This window comes from Corvus moneduloides, chromosome 5 (assembly GCF_009650955.1).
Source record: "Corvus moneduloides isolate bCorMon1 chromosome 5, bCorMon1.pri, whole genome shotgun sequence".
NCBI lineage: Eukaryota > Metazoa > Chordata > Aves > Passeriformes > Corvidae > Corvus > Corvus moneduloides.
This window is the reverse complement of record NC_045480.1, coordinates 40,060,535-40,079,656: the sequence shown is the minus strand read 5'-3', so window position 1 is coordinate 40,079,656 and position 19,122 is coordinate 40,060,535. Positions and strand designations below refer to the sequence as shown.

The window sequence follows — 19,122 nt, the reverse complement described above, 5'->3', positions numbered from 1 at the left end:
TGGAAGAGAGACTTGTGGGCAAAGGCGGTGAAGAGGCTTGGAGCTTGGCTATGTCAGCATGGTCTAAGCAAGAGCCAAGGAATGAATCAGAAACTCTTGGAGGAGGTGATGGGGTGAGAGAGAAGTGGGGTTGAGGCAGGAGTGTATTACAGAAGAGATACTGATCTGTAATCCTGCACTTCAGAAGCATGTGATTCTGATTACTGTGGGCGCTGAATGGGAAGTCACCGAGGGATTTAAACAGGCATGTTTAATTTAAATGATAAAAAGAATAAAACACTTTTACTCAGCACTGCAGCTCTAAATATAACATCTGTTCGTTTCCTGCATATTGTTTCTTTAATGAGTGATTTAGGAGAGCGTGTAGGCTGTCAGAGACATGCACGAGAAAGTTGCCAAAAACTAGTTAAGGTAGAAAGTCCCAGTTACTCCAAGGGACTGTGCAAGGTGCATCCTCTTACAGATCAAGGGTAGGCTTAGAGAAAGGGTCAAAAGATGAAGCGCAAAAGCAAATGAATAAAAATATCCAATCACTAGAGCAAATAGGATTTTATAGACATATCTGTAAAAATAATCCTTGCATACCCACAGAAAAAAAGCTTTTTAAGTGAGGTGGCTGAGACCGTATGAAAATGTTATGTTCTCTAGCAGGCTATTCCTTGGAATTTCAGCTCATGTTTTAGTAAATCACCACAAAGTCATTAGTGATCCTGAGCATTACAGAGACTATCAAGGATTTGGTTTTTGTTAGTGGCAGGTGAGATAAGGAAAGTTCAAACTCCCATATGTTTCAGAATTCTATTTATGAGTTGTGCATAGCTACTAAAATCCTCCTGTAATTCTTTGAGTGGTCCAGAAATAACCATATCAAAGGCTTTTGAAAGTCAAGTTGGTTATAGTCCCTCCTAATTGTCACATGATGAGCAATAAATAGATCAAAAGTCCCTAGGGAGGAATGGAACAAATAGGAATAAATAGTTGGGTTTCGCTGTATCAAAGTGATTGTAATGTGTCACAGGCTTCCAAAGGACATATTTCCTTTAGTTTTGAAAAGTAGGTAGCAAAAGATGTAGGTGATGAACTGGTTTAAGGATTTTTTTTCAAGATCGGACAAAAATAGAAAATCTCACTGCTTTCTAGCTAAGCTAGATGTCAGGCTAGCATGATCACAGACCAAAATTAATGTTGGAAAGTGTAAAGTAATGCATGAAAAGAAAAAAAATTGAATTACTCCTACATACGGCTATGTTTTACATTAACAGCTTTTTCTAGTATAGAATAACATACTGTAGTCACCTTAGAAAAACTTCTGCTATTGTAAAATAGTGTCTTTCAAAAGGAGCATAAAAAATGGCACAGCAGTATCTCTATGTCATTGTATAAATCTGCATTACCACCTGTTATCACTGTTGGATGGTCTAAAATATGACAGGAATAGCATGCTTTGGGGAAAGGCTTAAAGCCATTAAAGGCATGGAAAAGCTATCATTTGAGAGAGGAAGGGAATTCAGGCCTTCTCTAGGCTGACTGAGAGTTGACTAAAACAGGACTCTTATTTTTCTTCCAGTGTCTGTCTGTTTCAAAGACTCCACATACACTTGTTATGCTGAAAGATAATACGCTTTTCTTTAGAGTACCTAAAGAGAAGTGCAAAAACATGTATGTGCATCCATGTAGTTGTTATTGTTTAGGGTGGGTGCCTAAATGAGTAGAACACATTGCTACAAAATGCATGAGTGCAAGCTGCCTAGGATGCCCAAGGTGAGCTGTGCTGCTTTCTAGCTGTGCTGGTTGGTTTGGAAATGATTACCTGTGTTACCATTAGACAGACTGTGTTTCAAAGCAGGTATTTGCACCTCGTAAGGTTTACCTCCCTAATTAGGTGAGGCCATATGAGGCCCAGATCTGGGTTGAATTCACCTGTTCTACTTTTCTCCATCCTAGGTTTCCTTTTCCCCTTTTCCTCAGAAAAGGGGAAGACAGGGGAAGGGGCGGTGCTGGTGGAAGCAGAGCACTGCTCTGAAGCTTCGTTTCAGTAAATACTGGGATTAACCGCATATTGGGGAAGGATGGAGGGCATAACAGATTCTGTCTTAAACCAGATGCCAAAATTGCTTCCAGTGTGACTCAGACTGTGGAGGAGATCCCTAGCTGCTTGTAGCAGAGCTAGACAAAAGCTGTTCTAACAAAGGCAAGTTTTTTGCCGTTTCCTTCTGCAGAAGGAAACTGAGATTTCTTTTTTTCTTGTGTAGTTGACTAGGGAGATGTGTTGTTTTTTCTTTTTAGAAGGCCTGGATTTTACCTATTATTTGAACATTTTTCTGGAAAACTGTGAAGTTCTAGACTAGCCTGGAAAATACTTTTAACTCTTCGTTTTATGGGCCAGCTAGGATTGGGATTCCATTGAGAGGTATTACAGCCACAAGCTCTTAAGTATGGTGTGGCCTAAAAGAGTTTACAGACTTGAATAGACTATTTGTCCAGAGAACTTGTGGCTGCCCTATCCTTGGAGGTGTTCAAGGCGAGGTTGAATGGGGCTCTGAGCAACTGGGTCTAATTGAAGGTGTCCCTTCCTGTGGCAGGGGGGTTGGAATTAGGTGATCTTAAAGGTCCCTTTCAACCCAGGCCATTCTATGATTTAAAAAAAAAAAGGAAAAAAAAGAGTATCAGATCTGATGACCATTGGGTAGATAAGAAGTAATCAGGACTGACATCACAAGTTTTCTGATTCTAAAACCTGATGCCTTCATCTTGCCTTGCTAGGATGTGGTTGCCCTTTAGCTAAACATTAATAATTAAGGTGTGTAAGGTGTGTACAAACATTTGTACAACTTTTCTGAGTCTTTAAAATCATCACGGTGCTAGGCTGTGCTAGAGATGCTTCCATGCCAAGTTGGATGAAAGCAGCTACTTTTGTCTCAGGTGCGACCTTTACCGTAGGCATCCACATCTCTCTTTCTCTGTATGACCATAAAGCTGCCTGTGGCAAAACCTGAAAAGTAGCCCTTGCCAACTTAAAGTGCAGTGTTCATTTGCTGAAATGAATGCTTGTCCACCTCCCTGCAATTCCAGGTGCTTATTATGAGTAAATGAAGTCCCTTAAAGAGACTCCACAGTTGACCTCTCTTACTTGCAAGTAGGTTCAGGAGTATGCTGTGACACATAAGATGAAATTTTGGAAGCTGAATAAAGGCTTCCTTGAATATGCTTCTCTTTTCTTGATATTGGTTATACTTTAAATCATGAAATGTATGTACTAAACCTTCATCTGCAAGAAAAATCAAATGGGAAGCTGTAGATGCTATTTACTTTGCGAATTTTGACTCTACATACCTGATTTTTCTAAGCACAACATCTAGATTAAAGTATTTATGAAATTTGTCACTGAGGCTAATGCCTTTTTTTCTTTTTTTTGAGGAAATCCTCCGTGACATTTCTAGAATATAATTATGGTCTGTTGTAGGAAACTGAATAATAAGTAAAAGATTATCTTGATAAACTACAAAAACGTAATTATAATGGTAAAAGCTTGAAGTAATCAAATGTGGTTTGAGTCCACTGGAGGACTATTTACTGCATATTAGGTTTTAATCTTGACATAATTTTTGTATTGAAGATAAGCACCATGCACAGAAATAATTTCTACTTCATTCTATTTCTGTTGTCCTTAGGTCTTGGTTTTGTATTACTTTAAGACTTGGTAGTATAGATGCATCTTCTGTACCAGAGAATGAAATAATAGAGCAAGCAGAGGTTCACAATCTGCTATCCCGGTTATGCTGCTGTTTGTTTCCTGCCAAGGTTTAGGATTTTGCAAATGGCATTTCAAGCCCTCTCTTTTAAATTGCCAGAAAATGCTCAGTTATGCTAGGAGAACAAACCTTGTTTGTTAGAAGTCAGTCTGTAATGTACAAAAAACCCCAGCAAACCAACAATTCTTTCCTTCCCCACTCCCTCTCCCCACCTCTTCAAAGGTTTTTTGTATACTTTAGGAAACAGGGAACGAACATTTTTTGTCTTATGTCAGCCCTTTGCATCTTCATGTTTGGGCAATCTTTTACAAATGTTCCTGTCCTAGTAGCCTTTAGTATACCCTAAGTCCCTGTGTGTCAGTGGGGGCTGAGGCTGAGGGTGGCCTGGTGCTGGAGGTGTTAGATGCTGCAGTTCAGTCCTGTGGCTGAAGCTCACTGGAAGCGCAGAGCGTCAGCTGATGCAGCGGTTCTTTATGTGGGTCAGCCTTTACGGGAAGAGAGCAGACCGTGTAGTGCGAGTTATGTTATCCTGCCTACTTCATCTTTTCAGCTTCTTCTAATCCTTTTGCAGGGTAGCTATGTATATTATTTGACAGGGTAGCACTTCAGCTGCCATAATTAAAGAACAAATTGTCCAGTTCCTGAATGACACAATATCAGAAGTGGCTTTGTTCAGACTCGAGTTAGTCTTGTTTAAATTATGCTGTCCCTAAGAAAATATGAAGGTGTTTTTATGCAGCTGTGTAATCTTCTAAAGACTGAATTGATTAAAGTATGATGAAGGATTCTGAGCTTTCATTTTAGATTACTTACTATATACATACTTAAATTCAGTGGCCAAACTTCAAATCAAGAACCTTGTTCCTATCAAATCAAAATGTCTACAATTTTTTTCACTGAAAGAAAAATCTAAAATTCTGACTAAAATTATTTTAGGTTCAAGACGTTTTACTCCAAGTGAGAGAATGTTTCATTTCTGTTGCCAGTATCTTCTAAGAGAAGAAAGGGATTTGAAAGGCTAAGCTTCTGACTGTTAACAAAAATAACCATCAGACTAGGAAATCAATCTGTCTCTCTTGTTTGAAAGCTTATGCCAAAATGCACTTTAATGTGGTGGTTAAGGCACTGTTCTGGTAGAGAAGATGTAGGAGAACCCTGAAGCCAAGCAAGACTGCATGGTTCTCCCTTATAGACCAGATGGACATCACTCAATATAGTGTAATACTTGAATAAATGGCTCTTCTGTTATTTCATTTGCTTCATGAATCTTGTTTCTGCACATCAGCAATCACTAACTACATCCCAAATCCCTCTCAAAACTTCTACACCTATCCCCTTCAAAAAAACCCCAAGAAAAATCCAGAAAACCCACCTCTGTACCTAATGTTTTAATTAACAATTTGTAGTTCATTCAGACTAATCTTCCAAGGTGGTATCTCTTCAAAAGCTACTTTTTGAGCATATTGGTTACTTCCTATCAATTGCATGTCACTAAGTGAAGTGAACTCTTAAGTACACTTAAGATTATGATGCAAGTTAAAAAGCAGATATGTAAACCAGTTACTTTTTCCTTATACTCCATTTTAATCTGTCACACTGATTTCCAAGTTGGGAGCTGCTTAGTATTTTGTAGATCATGTCAATCATTTAAAATACTGCATTTTCATGATTATTTAATTATTTTCTACTGAAGTGGTGCTCTACCAATTTGTATCTAGTACAGAGGGAATGTGAAGTAATAGGACTGTTTCGTGATTAGCAGGCTGATTCCTTCCTGTGATACTACGAAACTGCCAGCTGCACCTGATTTTTATTTTTATGGGGCTCATTAAGCTAAAGGAAAAATTAATACATCCCTGTCTTCATTGTGCAATAGCCTTGAGGATGTTAAGATATCCAGAAGGTATCCTTCATAATGTGCATGTCATCATGTTCTAAACTTGCAGGTCATGCACATCTTTAACTCCAGTGCACCCTCTTAGTTTTGTATTTTAACACTGGAACACTGCGCTTAGCATGCACATGTTGTTCATACAGAAATTCAGGCAGGGTTGACGTTTCCAAAATTGAAACTTCCATATTTTATCCCACAGATGCCTTAAAATATTTGTGTCTATTTTAGTGTTTTTGTATGCATACTCCCAAATAGCATAATTTCAATGCCATGCTGAATGATTTCACTAGAATTTAGACTACACTTCAGTTGCAAACCACCGTTTTAATTACAGCACAGATGCATGTAGATGTGAGTAAAAAAATAAGATAATTTGGATTATCTTTAACCACTATGTTAATTTCTTCTTCCCTATGCTATGATAATGTAAACAGCAAATTAAGGAGCTTATTTTGCTGAAATAGTTATCTAAAAGAAATAAATGTTAAACGTTAATCTATTTCCTCAAGTTTTTTTTATTACAGGCATTAACATAACTGCTGTTCTCTGAAATTTATTTCATTTTAATGTCATATCTGAAAATATGCAATATCTGTGACTAGCAAGGATGTAACTTGCTGTTCTGTGTGCTTCTATGTTGTAGTGTGTTTGGATTCTCATGCATCTGCTTTCCTAGATTAGTGTCTTTCCTAATGTTACAGATCTATTTTCTTTCTGTGCAGTAAAGAATGGAATTTTTCTATTTTAGACAGCACATTATTCAATTCTCTTGGCATATGCTGCTCTCATTTTTATTGGCTTATTTGCTTGAAAAGTGCTTCAGTGTTCTGAGAAATTTTTGGGTTTATGTTGTGGGATCTTGTTTTCAAAACATTTCCAAAAAATACGATCTTTCACTACTTTCCTATTGACATTATACTGATCTTAATGTGATTTTGGTGGGTATCAATTTGAATTTGAGCAAATATTCCTGGCAGAAATTTTAAGAAGGTTACAAGAAATTTAAAAGTAGTAGAGATGAAAATATTGTCTTAAGCATCTTCATATGTCAGGTATCACAATATGGTCTGTCTAGGAGAACCTAATGGTACAAAAAGGAGTACAAAGAAGACAGCTTGGACAGATATAAAATTACTGGATAAATTTATTTAAATTAACAGGCAGAAAGCTTTAATCAGTTTAAATTTTACTTTTCACTGAGCTTTTTAAAAGCAGGTTGAGAGGCCTGTTCACTGAATTTTTAATATCTTTCAGGAATGGAGATTCTGCAGCTGGGTGGGGCAACCTGTTCTGGGGCTTAACCAGCCTCATGATTTAAAAAATACCCAGCAAAACACAACACAAAAAAGAAAAATCAACCTAACTCCTTTTCTTCCAGTCAGATTTTCCTATGTTCCTACTTTTCCTTGTCCTACTGCTACTCATTTTCAAGAGCAGTCTGGCTCACTCTTCTCTAACCTCATATTAGGTAGCTGTGGACTGTAATAAAGTCTCCCTTTTTTTCTTTCATGGCTGAACAAACTCAGTTTTCTTAGCTTCTCCTTGTATTATCACATGCTCCAACCTTCTGATGATCTTGGTGGCTCCTTCCACTGGACTTGTTCCCCCATTCTCAACTAGCAGGAGAGTTACTAAAACCTTGTGTGTTCAAGAAGGGCTACCAATCAAGGGGCTGTGCCTGTCAGGTCATCTAGCAGCCCCCAGGCAGGATGAACACCCTTGCCTGGTATGGAGGCACTCCAGGGCAGCTGCTCTGACCAGCTTCTTCTGGATAGTCCATGAGGGGGGTTTAAAATGTTTGCCATGAAATTTGCTGTTTTGAAGATACTTGGTACTATGTAGTGTTGTGTTTTGATTTAGTAGAGACATACTCCAATATGCTGAAATCACAACACAAGCATGATATAGCAGTTGAAATACACATTTAGATCGCTGTGAAGAAGTGATTCCCATTACTGATCTTCATATGCCCACTGTCAGGATGGTGGGCATCTCTAGTTCACCAGGAAGGAGTGTGTGGGCTAAAGCCCTCTCGAGCCTATTGCTCTCTTGAGAGCTCCTTCTGTTGGTTTTTCAGTTTTACACTTTTGTGGGACTGAGCCGTGTCACGTACGTACTTCTCCCCCTACTGGCCTGGCTAGCTGGGAAGACCTTATGTGCTACTAATTATTTTAGAAGAGGCTGTTTGCATAACCTGATGACTTACTATACAGCCATATATCTAAAGCAAAAGTCACCCTCCATTCCCCCTCCTGTGGAGATAAGTTCGGTTTTCTTTATACAGCTAGATGCTCATTCTTGTATTTCTTCTCCGAGTTCATTACCCTTGCCCATCTCCTCTGAGCCTTCTTTCCTTGTAGAGGTTTGTTCATCAGTCAGGCAGGCTGGATCTCTTTGGGACTGTTGTAAATGTGTTCCTTGTGAGCTGATGGGCCTGTGAGCACCTGGAGAGGTGCCTGCCTGTACCAGCTGCTCCTCACCTCTGAGCTCAACACATGTTTCGCTCATGTGAGGTGATGTGTCTAGCTGAACAAAAATGAATAGAGTCATAATGCTGTCAGGAAAAAAAGAGGGAGAAAACCTGCAGGCATCATTAGTACCCTCAGCCCTGACACACTCCTGGCAGGTACATGAAGGGCTACAAGAGAGACCAGCAGCCGCAGATACAGGTTGATGATCTCGTTGAGTTATTGAGAAGGGCTTGATTCTACTCCAGTAAAAACACGGAGCCGAGTTCCGGGCCTTAAGTGGATCTGTCCTGACTATGCACGTGACCTTGCAGGTAGATTTTAAAACAAATATTTGCACTTGGTCACAGTCCTTTGTGTTTCAGTGGGGTTGGAAAAATGTATTTGGCGTGGTGGGTGCAGAGAGCTTTGGGAGTAGGCATGTCACTGCAGGAAGGAGAACCAAAAGGAAATAACCAGGGAAGAGGCTTCATAGGCTCGTAAGGGTTAAATCATTTGGTCTAGGAAATCTAGCAGTCATTCTGAGATTCATCACCACAATTTTGACACAAAGAAAGAGAACACGTAATATCTTATTTGCCATCTGTAATAATAATCTGTTCAGTGTTCTTTGATTTAAAAAAAAATAATTGCCATGATAAGAAAACATTTTCGTAGAACGAGCAATCAGAGATTTTTTTTTCCACCTCTGCATTTCTTGCAGTACAAAGCAGTATGCGCATTACAGTATTTTTGATCTTTAAAGGAAAGTTATGATACCCTCTACTGGCTATTTTTGGAAATAAATCTGAGCTAAAACTGACCAGTTTCGAGTCTGCAGCAGTTAAACTTAATCTGTACTGCAATTTTAATGTAGTCTTTTTTTTTTTCTTTTCTTTGGTTTTTTTTTTTTTCTTATGGATTTGTGGGGAGTTTGGGTTGTTTTGGTATTTTTCCCCCTTTAGTTCTGTCCCTGGCTTCAGCAGAGTGAATCTGACTGTGATGATACTGTATTTTTGAACGGAGGTTGTTACGGCTTCTGGACCAACAGTTCTATAGGTACAAATGAAAATAGCTAGATGTTATCACAGCTCTTGTTGCCTAGTAACCAAAGCCCAATGTGTAATTCAACGAGATAAATTTGATGCACTTTGCCTTTTCCTTTCTAGCAGCAGAATATAAAATACATTTAGATTTAAATGTTTTGTTTTCTGATAACTAAAATGTATTGAAATCTCTAACTTTGCAAGCTCAGTTACAGTAATCTAAGAACTGGTGTAAATTTCCCATAATGAAGAGTGATCTGGTTCCTGTATCATTTCTGTATTGTTCATTTAAGTATGCCAGTGTGACTGTGCATACAAATATTAAATTATTTTCTCCGTGCCATTCTCATTTCACCTTTCCATTTTGTATTCTGATTTGATGATGATTTTACATATTTTTCTACTAGATCCGTTTATGCAGTCAAGGACTGTTCTCAGAATTATTTGCTCAACTATACTGATAACATGCCTAAAATTATCTAGGACTGTCCTGGAATTAGTTACTGAATTTTTGAGCAGATGTGAAATGTTTGCTTCATTGGGACAAGTTGTGTAAATAAATACTTGTAGTAGATTTCTAGAATTGATTTTTGCTATGTAAGTTAATAATTATATCTTATCATAGAATTAACTATCAAATGAATTTATCTACTCAGTGTTATAACTAATCATACTCTAGTTCTGGTATTATAAATTGTATTGGTAATATTATCTTAACATTTACATAAACATATGCTAAAATAAAACGAGTTCACTGTACTGTTTCAACCTTGTAATTAATAACCTTTAAGCTTACTAAATTTGTTTGAATTCTGTGACACTGACTTTTATGCTTATTACATACAGATCTTCTCCACTTAGTTAGACTTACTTAATATTTTCAAGAATTATCTAAAATTTAAACTAATTTTTAAGTATTTTTCTTAGCAATAGTTTGTATATTTCAGTGCAATCACATTTGCGTCTTTTTTTCATGTCTCTTTCATTAACAGTTGATATTCAAATCAAACTCTTGTTAAATGTATGCTCCTTCATTTTTTCCTGTCTATGTCAGACATGCCTGAATGATCATTCTTCCAAGAAGGTCACAGACTTCTGTGGAAGCTGAATTCTGTCCGTACTGGAATCACTTGCATAAAGATGCTTATTTTTGATGCTAACAAAAAAAATGGTACAGTGTCCAGTGCTTGCATGCAAACAAGATTTGCATATTCTATCATGGTCTAGAAGCTTTCTTTTAAAGAATATCTAACATTGAAGGCTTGGAAATGAGATGTAACTATGAAATGGCTGGGAAATGTAAGAAGCGAACTTGTGAATGAATATTGGGAAGAGTTTAATAAAGTGTGAGAGCTATAGTTTGTGGAATTATTTCCCTAGTGAACACAATGGTAGAGATGTTTCTTGTTATTTTAAATGGTATCTGTAGGGAGGTAAAATCATGCTCATGTTGGGTTTTAACTTCTTCAGTTGCATAATGCTGAAATCTTCCTCTCTGTTTTAGTCTTGTTTTTTTAATGGTTTATTTTATTTTCTTAATATTGATGTTACTCTTGTATAAGCTCAGAATTGCATTGGGACATTAACCAGCTGCTGTTTCTCCTTCCAGGTACTGCTCCCAGCAGCTGGTCTCTTGCAACTACAGGATGTGAAAAGGACTTGCTGTGAATTTTTGGAATCCCAGCTTCATCCTATCAACTGCCTGGGGATTCGTGCTTTTGCTGACATGCATGCATGCTCAGATCTCTTGAGCAAGGCCAACACATATGCAGGCAAGTTATCATTAGCAGAGCACACAGCTTGGTATCTGTCTGTGTGGATGGGTTCCATTCCACTCAACCCCACCCAGAGGAACCCGAGTTTTATCCAGGATATTGCAGACATGTATCTCCTGATGAAAACTACATTTGATATGAATGTCTTCAAGAAAAATAAAATGTGCTGGCTGGACCACAGTTATATTTAAGCTGAATGGAGCATCATCTTCTCAGACTGTTCTGACTCTGCAGGGTCCAAGCCATTTCTAATCCAGAAAGAAGCTAGCTTCCTGTTTAAAATTTTGCACTGTCACTTAGGGTAGGAAATCAGGAGAGAAGAATTAAAATTCTGACAACTACCACAAGTCAAAGTATGTAGGAATTACATGGAGGAAGAAATAAGAAAAAGGCATTGGGAGGAAGGGTAGCCCCTGCACTACACTAGGGAAGAAGCAAGAAATGTAATGTTGGGTATTATGTTATCAACTTATCTTCTGAAAATCCTGCTCATCTAGCCCAAGACTTTAAATTTCTTACTATAAAGGGTACCTATAGTCCCATTCACTTGAATCTTGTATTTCATCTGTCTCTGTAGCTGAACTATTTTCATGCTTGGTACTAACCTTTTCTTTCCTCTGTAACCAAACCACCTCCAATTTCTGTAAAATTCCCCCCAAAAGCTTCCCTTATTGTCATCATATTCTTGGAGTACTGCCGGCCTGTATGACAAGCTGCCAGCTCAACTCCTACTGTGTATTTGCTTCATCTGTGGAGTGGATTTTTAAGCAATGCACACTCTGTTCTTACTCTTGAGATAAATATGCTGTGTATAGTCAGGGTGCACAGTCAGGTCCACTCTCTGCTCTGCCTTCCTTCATCCCTAGCACTCGCAGGCTTAGAATAAGAGCAATACAAAAAAGAGAATTAAAAATTAAATGTTTGGATAAGGTTGTAGAAAAAAATATATATGACTGCATTGCTTTTCATAACTTTCCTAAAATGTACAGTGACCAATTAGCATCATTAACAATTAGTACAGAGTTAAAATTGAAGATTTTCCTGAAGTAGAGCGCTAAGTGCTTCAACTCAGGTCCAAATAATAGGTTTTTTATTGCCTTGAGTAAATTTAGCACTCAGAAAGGCATGGACTTTGATGAATGTTTTCAGGTGTCTTCATTCCTAGAAATTCTGTTTTCTGGTATAGATTTTCTTTTAAACTCACGGGAGATTATAGTATTTCTATCAAGAATGATTGATATATCAATTAAAAAAATTCAAAAGCTGCTCAGATTGTTTTTGAAAGTACTAGCTTTTGTAATGCATGCCTTACTCAAGAAGTTGTGATGTGTGCATGACTGAATGACTTTGTGATATTTCTATTTAGACATCTATGCCAAAAGTTTTAATTAAATCCTTTTGTCTTTGAGTAATACACTATCAAATCCAAAAATCTATTATATTTTTGACCCTTTGTGCAACAGGAAGCACGATATACATTTATTAACTGGAGTTAATGTTCAGATATTTAATGTTTTAGGGAACACATTTTGATACAGCTGTTGCTTAATTTTGAGTTTTAAGTTATTTTTTCCAACTTCTGTCCTGACTGGGCCTTAGTCACTTCTAAACTAAACTTCTAAACTACTTCAGTTACTAAGCAATCTTTGTTCAGTTTAGTAGCTGAAGCTAATATTTATATAGATTAGTTTCTAGAAATATAAATTCTAAGACCTTGGCAAGACCTTGAGTGCAGTATTGGTTAAATGGGTTTTGAGACCCCAAGAATTGTGTCCACCTGTTAACTCTCCTTCCCTGGGTCATTTTGTTCAGGCATCCTTTGCTGTGCTCAGAGAGTCTCTGCAAGCAGAATACAGGCAGTTGAAAAGAGGAGGGAAGCTGTTTGTTGGTCCTAGTTGGGACATAGAAGATGCTAGGCTGAGCACCAGAATGCTCAGTACTCCTCATAAAAGGATGCCGAGAGGAAGAGTTGGCCCTCATTTCTCCTTGGAACTGGCTGATGATCAGTCTTGCTGAATTTCTGTCTCCTGACTCCCTGATTTTCTTTCATACAGTTCTGTACCTTTTCAGGTCAATGTTTTTCCTCTTGAATTTTCAGGCTACTTGCTGCCTGTATCTCAGCCATCACAGCTTCTTTTTATCCCCCGTTCTTATCTCAAATGGCTCTTTGTACTTTGTCACAGCTTTCTTACAACTGAAAAAAATTTTCTGAAAAGTCTGAGCCAAAAATACATGGCTGTGCCATTTCAGAGTTAGCTTTGTATCACAGGCATCTTAACTCCCAGAGCACACATTTTGGGATTAAGGCTCCAGAAATTAGAATGAGTACAGAAAAGGATTATTAGATTGGAAAAAGCAGTGAAAATATTTCCCTGCTAGAGAAAATGAAAAGTATTTTGATTTTTAACTTCTCCCAGTCTTTATTTTGTTACGCTTGCTATTTTAGATTTAGAAAAAAGAGGCAGGGAGATAGTTCTGCTAATAGACAATGATAATATAAAAACAAGTGGATGCAAATGGATCAGAAGTTATTAGAAAAGTGAAACTCTGGAACTTCCTTCCAGTGGGAATGAAAACGCAACTTCCATTAAAATTGGAGCTTCATATTCCTGTGGTAGGTTGGTTTTTTGTAGTAGAGAGCAAGATTTCTAGGAGAGTTGTTTATATGCACCTGTGATTCCTATGGAGAGATCTGAAAATAGTGGACAATTGATACAGGTTACTTGGAATGTGCTTCTGTTGCAAATCAACTTGGAGATGCCACCTGTTCTTGTGATGTTCCAGAAAGCAATCCTGCTCTGGGTCTTGTTACACTTGCACAGTCAGAGACTGTACAGAGGAGGCCTCTCATCCTTGTTTTAAGAGGATTCCCAGCAAGAGTATGTGGCATGAGCACTGCTAGTCTGTCCTCAGTTTTAGTCTGGAATATGTCTTATGGAGCGTTAAAGGATGTTCACAAAAGAGCAATTTTTCCTGAGAAAGTGGTGCATTATATAGGTGTTGTAATGTTATGTACAACCTGAAGATAAATTTTTAAATCTTAAACTTTAAATGAAGAGGGGTGTGCCGTCTTGGACTAGAGAGACCCTTGCTCAGTGCGTATGTCCTGACACATTTCTTAGTTTTAACCAAAGAATAAAAATGTATTTCACTCACTGCATAGGGCAGTACAGGCTTTGGAAACTTTGGATGGCCTGTGGCAGAGGTGTCCTTTGAGGCTTGGCACAGTGAACCTTTTTGGCTTTCAGCATTGTGCTGAGATATTGAAGATTCTTTTGTTAGGGACTCCTAGTGTGTGTTGTGATACAGGAATTGCTGCATTGTATTGGACTGTGGGATAACAGCATGCTTGATTGTGGAGCTCTTAGTCTAAAACTTGAGCCCTGGAACTTGGAAGCATGCATGTCTTCTGTAGACTGTTCTTGTGTACGTCCGTATGCCTGGCATGGAAAGGATGTCATCGTCAGAATCGTTCCTACGATTCTATTCTGAGTAGCAACGTCTGTTGCTATGCTGCTGTTGCCTTGGCTGTTGTGAATTTCATGGTGTCCTAAAAACCAGTTATTTAAGCATAAAATTGACAAATAAATCGGATTTTTTTTAAAAAATGTGATTCCGCAGTTTTAGCTTCTGCTGGTTTTCCAACTAGCAGAGCTTGCATCTATCCCTCTGCAACAAAGCTGGGGTTCCTGTTTGACCTTAAAATAGGCTGTTAGCGAAGGCCTTTTGTCCCAAGCCAAAAAAAAAAAATCACAATGTGACATTGTGAATTGAAGCAATGATTTCAAAAACCCTAATTCTTTCTAATACTTTTGTTTCATCTGCTTGAGAAACTGTCATTTTTTTTTTTTTAAGTGACCATAAGGCTTGGATCTTTCAGAGCTCCCATGCTGTGCATTGCTCTAAAACAGTAGGTTATCCGTTCAGAAAGAACTGGAAACAGAAAGTGCTGGGATGCTGCAGCTGGTTTTGTAGCATTATCACCTTGAAAGGTGCAGGTACTCCATTTAGTTTTAAAAAAGATCATCATTAATTGTTTTGTAGAATGCAAGTTGTTGGACTAAACCGACAAAAGACATGAAACTCGATATATTTGGTTGTGATATTTTGTTTCACACATGAATGTATGTTCAATTACTGTCACGAAAAGATCTAGGGAATATGAGCAGGTTTTCCCTTTTTCCAGCTGTAGATTCTGGCACTGGTAAGCTGTGGCAGTTTTTTTGCCACATAATGTGGCTTTGGGAAGATCTGTTCTGACTGTAGATACATAAATGAGTGAAAAAGTGTTTGTGAATTAATCCATAAAGGTTTAAAGCATAAAAGGTCCTGTGCAGGTTTCAGATGTAGTTTTCCTTCCTACGTAATTGAAAAATATAAAGTTAATGTTAATATCTGTCTGGCCAGACTGTGTGCCTTTTGGATAGAAGAGGTGTCAAGTGCTTTTTGCTGCCTGTGCATGTATAATACATAGCTCCAGACTCATAACAACAAATACCAAAAAGTGGTACATTTACAGCTGCCATTTTCTTTCTATGCTCTCCATGCTGGCATTGTTTATTGTACTTACAGACATTTTGTTACTAGCCCCTTTCGTGTTGTTAAAGACTTTTTAGTTTATCCCATCCTACTGGCACAGGGCACACAAGGACAGCTCTTTAGCTATTCAGATAGAAACTGACTCAGTTGCAAAAATGTGAAAATCTGTTTTTCATATGCAATTGGAACAGGTATTTTAGAAATGTCCTAAAATGGATATTTTTTTTTTTTTTTTTAAAGACAGAGTTTAGTCTTGATAATAAAGAAGTAGGACTCTACTTGCTTAGGAAGCGGGAATTTAGAAGCCAAGCCTCTGCAGCTCCTAAGCCAGCTTGCTTCCAGGCTGCCAGACTCAGGAGCCAGCTGGCTTCAATTTCTGGGTAAAGAGGCAAGAAATGGGGCAGGATTCCAGTACAAATTTGTCAAAGTTGCATACTGTGTGGAAAATTCTGATTTGGGAAAAAATAATTATTTTATTCTCTCATGGAAACTTCCATCTGGGTAGTTCTCTCTTTGCTTCTTTAAGAGATGTTCATAAAGAAAGGAGTATGTTCCCCAATGCAATAAATAAAAAACAAGATCATTTGAGATTTTACAGGGGACAGATGCATAAAATATTTAAACATTTAATCATATGTTTGATGTTAGTATCTCCAGATTATCAAAGCTTTCAGGATGTGAGCAGTAATATGAGATAATACAAATCCTGACCCAGAAGGCAAAAAAATCCGCACACCTCCAGTACTATTTTTCATCGTTATTGGGAAAAGAGGATCTAAGTGTGATTTCTTGAAATTTTAGTACTGAATCATGTTATTTCGAAGATGCTGATATCCTTCTTGCTAAAAGGATGCAAAAAGTTTGAATTTCATAAGCATAATTTTTATATAAAATGAAGCATTCTGTCTTCAACACTTGAACCAGCATTACATAAATTGCCCTTGGTGGATTTAATTGATTTTATATTTCCTTGTTCTTTTTCAGTTTTTAATTATTGTAAATAATCCATGTAGCTGTAATTGCAATTGGCTTTTTCCCGAATGTTATCTATCTATCAGTTACCAAGGTCTCCTAGACAACAAGCGATCTGATTCTTACGAGACAAGTTATTTCACCTTACCTCCTTTTTGATGACTAAAATTTATGTAGAAATCTCCTCTAATTCTCTTTTGCCTGTAATTCGTTCACCTGAGGATCTGTAGCTATTGACTGAGTAGTTTGGTTTAGTGTTTCTCCTTTTTTCACTCCTCTTGACCATGTGCCTTGTTTTATGCTTTAAGAGGCTGGCATCCAGTAAAACAGTTTTTGTTCAAGTACTGTTTATTTTTTTGGATTCTCTTTTATCGTTTTCTTTCTAGCATGAAAACAGGAGACAGCCTCACATTCATTGTATTGCTTTGAAAATTCTCAACTTTTACCTCTCCTGGTTTAGAGGCTGGATCTCTTCCTACTTAGTGCATGACCTAAATCAACTTTTAAAAAGCAAGGCTGTTATATATGAGTCCATAAAATCAACCAGATATTTCTGCTTTGTGAAATATATCCTGTTGGATGTGATCCACTGTTGCATCGTATTTCTCAAGGAGAGATGAACAATGCTTCAGAACCTCAGATTTGTTTGAGATGTGGATGTGTGTTGCTTCCCCTTTTTGCTTGCTTCTCAACTCAGCTTCTCAGTACGCTCAGGCATACTGGTTTGTGTCACCTGGAATTGGAGTTTATTGTAAAATGAATCTATACAAATTACCTTTCTCAATTGCTATTTGCAAACAATAAAACTCATCAGATACTTAGCTTGAGAAACTGCATACTTGTCTGAAAAGCAAACAGATACAAAAAGAATTGTAAAGAGTGGAAAAGTAATGGAGATGTTGTAAAAATCAATAGTATTTCTTCTCATCCTTTCTTTCCCATTGCCTGAAGTACTGCAGAAAATACTACCTGTCCATGATAAGAGAGTGCTGCAGAATTAGAGGGACTTGTACTGATGATGATTGCATCTGAAAAAGCTGTTGTACCCTGCGAAGTTGAAAGATTAGACTTCTTGAGCTTAGGCATTCAGCATTCTTTTTTTTAAACAGCTTAGACGAGTTTCTCAAGTCTGGAGTCTTAGTTATAGTAGTACTAGTAGAGTGATAGAAAAGGCTATAAAATGTTCTTTCGTTTGAGTACATTTGCTGGCCTCTTTTTAATTTATTCTAATTTTGAGAGAACTCCTAAGTTCTTAATAACAGTTGTCCCTTCTAACGTCTGTTAAGAATAGCAGAAGAAGGAGAAAAATAATTTAACTGAATGCTTTTTAAGCAAAAGAATGCCATAAAAAGCAATTTTAAGGAAGGGAGGGGGAAACTGGATAACTGAATGGCGACTTGGAAACATTAAATTTTTTCAGTTTTATTTAAGTTGAGGTTTAAAAAAAATTAGGAAAAATTACATACCTTCTGCACGTTGTAGAGATTGCAATATGCAGTATTTTTATGACCTTGGAGAGGCTCTGAGAGATGCAATAGGACTTGTTTGACATTGCTGGTTGGCTCTAAAGAATCAACCACTGTTCATGTCAAACTACAAGTTTAAAACATGCTTGTCAACAACATACAGAGTATACAGACTCTGGGGTCTTTTTTCTGTATTTTTGTGTACGAATTTAGCAAAATGAGACACAGGTAATTCTCAAGGACAAGTACTGAGATGAAGCAAGCATCTGAAAATTGCTACAATAGTTTTAGTATAATGTGTTTTAATATTTCAGTTAAAGAATCTTTAAATAGAAAAGCTGTTTGTGAGACCAAGCTTTAACCTATAGAAGAGATTTTAAGTCAGTGTATTGCTTCTAGATAGGGTAAAATAGCATGCATATTGAATCCTTTTCCTCTGTTTTCCCCTGCTGCTTTAATGCTTGTTATACCCCTGGATATGTGTCACACTCTATGTTAGCATATTTCTTTTCCTCCAAACAGAACAGCACTTTTCCGATGTTGTACTTAGTGAAGAATACCTCAATCTTGGCGTAGAGCAGGTGTGCAGTCTTATATCCAGTGACAAACTCACAATTCCCTCAGAGGAGAAGGTAAGACAATCTGTATCCCATTATTCTTTTTATCCTATTATGTGAAAGAGCGAGCTTGCTCATACTGATCTTGTACACTTTTTTTGGATGTGTTACGTGTTTCTGTAGCGAAATTAGGCAGGTATTGTGCTCAAGTTTAAAGGACTTTTCCCAAAAGCTTGTCAGTCTGATGTTGAAAATTAGTCTCAACTGTATTAAATCACATTACCCTTTGGGAAAAAAAAAAAAAAAAAAACCAAGAACCAAAAGCACATTAAATGGAAATTCCTTCTCATCTTCAAGCAGAACAGCCAGAACACATGCTGAGTCACATCCACAGGAGTTTGGTTTACCAAGGGATAAATAACTCAAAGTTTGAAGAGCAATTATATGCCATTTACTAACTTTAGCATCAGCAGTCCCACAAAGGTATTAAACCTCTGTATGTATATGCGAGCTGTTTAGCCTAACTGAACAAGTGTGGGTTGCAGAGATGGCTAGGTACCTTGGTATTACCTAACTGGAGTTTAATGTGTGTTGGCTCACCTTTAGCCTAGATCTCAATTTTTTAAAGCCGTTTCTGAAATACTGTGTTCTTCAGTGAGCCCAGGGTATCTCTG

The 19,122-nt window shown here is 37.5% G+C and overlaps 1 protein-coding gene across 3 annotated transcripts in view; it reads left to right on the top strand.

Annotated features, from left to right (window-relative positions):
- The window catches only part of KLHL2 (kelch like family member 2), a 59,984-nt gene that overhangs the window by 25,190 nt on the left and 15,672 nt on the right, over nt 1-19,122 (top strand). For all 3 annotated transcript variants that reach the window (XM_032108858.1, XM_032108856.1, XM_032108857.1), the window contains exons 5-6: nt 10,749-10,911; nt 18,414-18,523. In XM_032108858.1, coding sequence (XP_031964749.1) covers nt 10,749-10,911; nt 18,414-18,523 — 273 coding nt within the window. The remainder of the gene's footprint in view (nt 1-10,748; nt 10,912-18,413; nt 18,524-19,122) is intronic.